This window comes from Fukomys damarensis, unplaced genomic scaffold (assembly GCF_012274545.1).
Source record: "Fukomys damarensis isolate Sample0158 unplaced genomic scaffold, DMR_v1.0_HiC HiC_scaffold_8767, whole genome shotgun sequence".
Classification (NCBI taxonomy): Eukaryota; Metazoa; Chordata; class Mammalia; order Rodentia; family Bathyergidae; genus Fukomys; species Fukomys damarensis.
In genome coordinates this window covers 545-6,029 of record NW_022909679.1, presented here as the reverse complement: position 1 = coordinate 6,029, position 5,485 = coordinate 545, and the positions used below count along the sequence as shown (strand labels likewise).

The window sequence follows — 5,485 nt, the reverse complement described above, 5'->3', positions numbered from 1 at the left end:
CTCCAGAGCTGTAAGTAAGGGAAACCTCTTGCTCATTCGCTCTGTGCTTCTCTGCTGGGAGCTGGGCTGCCATCTGACCTCCAAGGGAGGCCGCGCCACAGAGCCTGGGTGCTGGCTTCCTCTGTGCGGGCTCCTTTGGCTGATGAGAGTAGTTGCTCCCTACTAAGCTCCTGAGAAGTGTGGAGGTTCTGAGGGAAGCACAGGTCTCCTCCACATCCAGCCAGTGGAAAAACAAGGGCTTCTCAGAACTTCGTACTGGGAGAAATGTGTATTCACACGTTTGTAAGGAAGTTGTTTGTTATTTGCTCTTGAATTGTGTTGGCTGCTTACATATTCTGGATATAATTTGCAAATATTCTACTACGTCCTGTTTCCTTTTCTCCCACCCGAGTGAGTACTGTGTGGTGCACAAGCTTTCTAATGTGATATGACCCCACTTGTCTGCTTTTTATTCAGTCGTGCTGGCTTTTGGTGTCCTGTACAAGAAATCATTGCCGAGATCCATGTCCAGAACTTCATCTCTTTGTCTTCCTTTTCTAATGTGTTTTTTTGTTTTATAGATTATATTTATGTCGTTAAAACATGAGGATTCAAACACAGTTCCAGTCGCGTGCACACACACACAGACACACCCCGCATCTACAGATTGCACACTTTACATATACAAAGGATTAATTTGCATTTCATACCTTGTGAAATACGGAAAAAATAAACAGTTGTAAGTGTTAGACGAACTCTCTGCCTAGGGTAACACTGAGTTCGTATCAGACCATAGTCTGATAACGTCAGTGAGACGTCCACTATTGCAACTGCAGGAACCTGCTCGACCAGTAACTGCTAAACCCCTTTCACAGGATGGAAACACCCCAGCCATGATGAGCGATGACTTTCTACATTCCTAGGACACACATGTGATACTCAGGCAACGCCCTCGCAGCACAGTCCACATTAGAAATGCAGAATCACTGATTCTCTGGGCATAATGAATGAAAGCACAATTTCCTGTCTGTGTTTAATATTAAAGGAAAATGTTCAGGCATAGGGGAAGTAGAAACACAAAGAGAACACAGTTTTCGATCCCACTATTGGCTTGAACTAGGAGAGGCACTGAACAAACAGGCACAGCCTTCTGGAAACCAGGAGAGCATGGGGCTTCCAGGGGACGCTAGGGCAATAGCAGCTCTGTCCAACCTCGTCACACACACAGCTTCCCTCACGGCACCCTCAGCCTCTGAGCCTTCTCCTAACCGACCATAAATACAGCCTCACTCCTCCCTCACGCTCACCTGGATCCTGCTCTCCATCCTCAGGGACTCCCAGCCATGAGGACCCTCGCCCTCCTCGCTGCCATCCTCCTGCTGGCCCTGCAGGCCCAGGCTGAGCCTCTCCCAGGAAGAGCCGACCTGGCTGATGAAGAGGAGCAGGTTGCAGTCATCTTTCCGGGGGAGGAAAGCTCCGCTCTCCAAGATGCAGGTGAGAGAAGTCAACAGGACGGACACACGGGGTTCAGCGAGAGGAGGGTACACAGGTTCTGGAATTGGTTTAGATTTAGCTGACTTTATTTAACCTCCTGTACCTGGCTTTTCTCTCTGAACATTAAGAGCTAAAGGAATCCACGATGTGTTCTCGGAGAAAGACTTGATTCCAAACATGATGCCAAAGATCACACGGTGCAGTATGTGAAAAGGCTTATGGATTAGTTCTAGCTGAATCTAATGCAAAGGCTTAATCATTAGGAGGGTATCGTATTCCCTAATCTGAAATAATCCTCAGATTCTCTAACCCCTTATACTCTATTTGAAGCTGCAATAATAAGAGCTTCAACAACTGGAGATCAACGGGAGGACATGGCCACCTATATGCGTGATGGGGCATGGGTAGCAGAAGTGAAGACACAGGACAAGTGGTCTCCACCCTGTGTGGGACCCAAAGGTGTAACGTGTATCTATAGGCCCTGACTGTGGCTCTTCATGCTGCTGTCTGTAACCTATCAAGACAGAAGAAGCAGTGTCCACACACAAGGCACCTTCTCCACCACTTGATTAACACTTATACCTGGATGTCCCCATTCTGGTCGCCTGATGCTCCTTCTGTGTCCACAGGTGTATGGAGAAGCAAGGCCTGCCGTTGCAGAATATTCTGTTTTCCATGGGAACGTTCAAATGGATCGTGCAGAAGAAACATTTTTCGCTTCAGACTCTGCTGCCGCTGAGAATCTAAAGCTGTAAAAAATGATTTTAAAAATTTCCCTGAGGGCCAGGGGAGTAGCTCAGCAGTGTAGCACTTGCCTGGCAAGCATAAGGCCCTGAATTTGATTCTCAGTACTAAAAAAATAAAAATAAAAATTGCATTGTAACCTAAGAGGCAATAGATTTTATCCCTGAGCCATGTCCTTAACTTTCTTTCTCCATCTCAAATAAATCCCTTGCTGCAAGCCAGCTTTTACTGTGCTTCTGTGATGTTTCCTTGGTAGCTTTGTCGGGACTCTGAGTTGCAGTGGTTAGAATGTTAAATGACCTCCTTGAAAACAAAATCAGTGTCAAATGCCAGGAATTACAGTGATGAACACAGGCTCTGTCCACAGAGCGACATGAAGTGTATATGAGGATGTGCTTTCTGGTAGCTGTTGCTCTTCTCAGTGAGAGCTGCCTTCCTTAGAAGTGACTTTCAAGGACATTTCTCACATGATAGGCAAAGTGACCATCATTAGGCTCCAGTTTACCAGGTCGAGAGGCCTTCACTCCTTAGAACGATGACCAGTCCTTTCCCAAGTGCTGGCCATTCTTGAATTGGCCCAGGTGGTGCCTGTGCCTTTTTGGCAGAGAGTTGTATCACCTTCACTTAGAGAACTTTAAGTAACATTAGCAAACACTGCTAGGAAAAACAAAAAGAGCAAGGTGAAAAGCAAGGAGCCACATCCTGAGGTGTGCTCATTATTATTATTTTCTACCCACAAGTAGTGCAGCTGGGGTTTGTACATATCAAGGTGATTTCCAAGATAAGAAGTATACATGGAGAATTCCTCAGGTGCAATTTGAACAACTCCTTAGAGTAGGCTTAAGCTGCTGAGAACCTGATACCGCCTGGAAAATCATGTGTCTGCACTTAGGCAAAATGCTCTCAGCAAGCTAGAGAACCTAAGATGTTTCTGGGTGCTGGGGTGTTAGAACACACACAACATCAGACTGATCAGCCATGGGAGGCAGGAAAATTGGGTTCAAGGAAAGAATGGTGACAACAGAAGCAGAATGTCTTAGTTCAGCACAGACTGCTCTGGGACATCACCAGCTACCCCTGGTTTATATCCCGTGCTATCAGCCCCAGCACACACACACTCCACCTGCACACATGCAGAGCCTCAGGCACACACACCTGAAATTATACTATAGGGCTGCATTGATTAAAACAGGATTGAAAGCATGATCTTAGGGGCACAAAATCCTGTAATTAATGATTACAGAATCATTGATCAATGGTACAGAACAGGGGATGCAGAAATAACCTCACACACATGAGCTTTGACAAAGCGGACAAAAACACACACTTGGGGAATGACAGCCTCTTTAATAAATAGTGTCTTCCTGTGTACTAAACTACATGCAAAATAAACCAAAGATCTAAATGCTAAAAGAGAAACACTTCATCAGTGGAAATATAAATAGGTAAATCTCTTGAAGACATAAGCATAGGCAATGACTTTTTAAACAGAATGAAATAATACCAAGAATCAACAAATGGGACCATATCAAATGAAAAACCTGCACAATAAAAGATACCACCAGCAGAGTGAAAAGACAGCCTATAGACAAGAAAAACTATTTTGTTAGCTATTCCTTGGACAGAGCACTAACACCTAAAATATATAGAGAACTCAACAAAAGTAGATCTCCCCAAATAAAAGACTCACTCATCTAAAAGGCAACAAAAATGAATAGACATTTTGAAGAAAAAGAAGTACAGATGTCCAATAAATACATGAAATCATATTCAATGTCACTGGCTTGTAGATGTATGCAAATTAGAATGACACGGAAACACCATCTTACTCAAGAAACAATGGTTATCATCAAATCAAAACATCTAGAAATAAGGAATGCTGGCAAGGAAGTGTATGAGAGAGGCACTCTTCGAGATTCTGGTTTGGAATGTAAATTAGTCCAACCACTTGGAAATCCATGAAGATCCCTCATGAAGCTAATGATGGAAATTCCATTTCATCCAGCTATTACTTCTCAATATCTCCCTGAAGAGTTAATATCATCATATGCTAGGATTCCATGCACTACCATGTGTATTACAATCATGAGGTCTTAGAAATGGCACATATATTACTCAGCAGACGAGTGGACAAGGAAAGGGGCATATTTGTGAACAATGCAGGATCTCAGTGCCATAAAGAAGAGAAAATTCAGGCAATAAATGGATACAATGTGAAAATATAAGGTTAAACAAAATAGATCAGGAACACAAGCTTTAATACCACGGGTTTTTTATATGAGAATATAATAGATGAATAGTTAGAACTTGACATAACTCCCCAAATTACCTATTCGATGGTTTCATAAATATTTTAATATATTGCTAATTGGTGTCATCTGTACTACTAGCATCTGTAGTTCACTGAAACAAAAGTTTCGTGCTATTATCTGTGTCTTCCTTCTTTGTAAGAATCTTTCCTTTAAGTCTTGCACTCTGCGTAATGATATTGAAGATCATACTTGGTGTATTCATTGTTGTTATTTTCTTGTTATGTCATTATGAAATTTTGCTTTATATTTCCATAATATCAGAAAGAAGAAAGGAGCTTCATGCATGCTGTCTGGTTACCCCAGGGTTTTCAGGAATCAGAGAAACAATTGCGAGTGTGTGTGGCACACTCTGCATCATGGTCTTCCTTGCTACCCCCGACCACAAGCAACTTGGGAAGTGGTGGTGAGTGTGGCAGCTGCCTTGCCAAGGGTCCTGTTTTACATTTGTGATGGTCAACATCTTCTGTCAGCTTGAATGGTCGGGGAGCCTTCTAGGGGAGCAGGAAAGCATCTTCTGAGGGTGTCTGGGTGGTCTTGGAGGCATGTGCTCATGAACAATGCCATCTGATCCCTGGCATCTTGCTCTCTGCTCTTCTGCTCTGTTTCCTGTCCTCCATGAACTGAGCAGCTCTGCTCCACCATGCCCTTCTACCATGCTGTTTCCATCTAGAACTCAACTGACCATGGACTGAGGCCATGGGCCAAAGAAATCTCCTTTAGATTTGGTTGTCACATATGGTGGCTCAGCAATTGCAAAGCTGCTTAACACAATGGTTTTGTGGAGATTTCCTTATTTTTCACTATCTAAAAATATCTCTGTAGCTGAAGGAAGATCCAAGCCAGAGATCTGTCCAGCCGTAGAGATTCTGTCAAGCCTGCCTGTCTTAGGCCCACCCAGGAAAGAGCTGCAGAGGCAGAAAAGTTTCAGTCAGAGATCCCGCCATAGCATCCATGAG

The 5,485-nt window shown here is 43.7% G+C and overlaps 1 protein-coding gene across 1 annotated transcript; it reads left to right on the top strand.

The window, feature by feature from the left end:
* The first annotated feature begins 1,269 nt into the window (after positions 1-1,269).
* LOC117284923 (neutrophil antibiotic peptide NP-3A-like) lies at positions 1,270-2,431 on the top strand. Its single transcript, XM_033760618.1, has 2 exons — positions 1,270-1,473; positions 2,103-2,431. The coding sequence occupies exons 1-2, from the start codon at positions 1,323-1,325 to the stop codon at positions 2,210-2,212; spliced, it is 261 nt and encodes an 86-aa protein (XP_033616509.1). The 5' UTR covers positions 1,270-1,322; the 3' UTR covers positions 2,213-2,431.
* Positions 2,432-5,485: the final 3,054 nt, after the last annotated feature.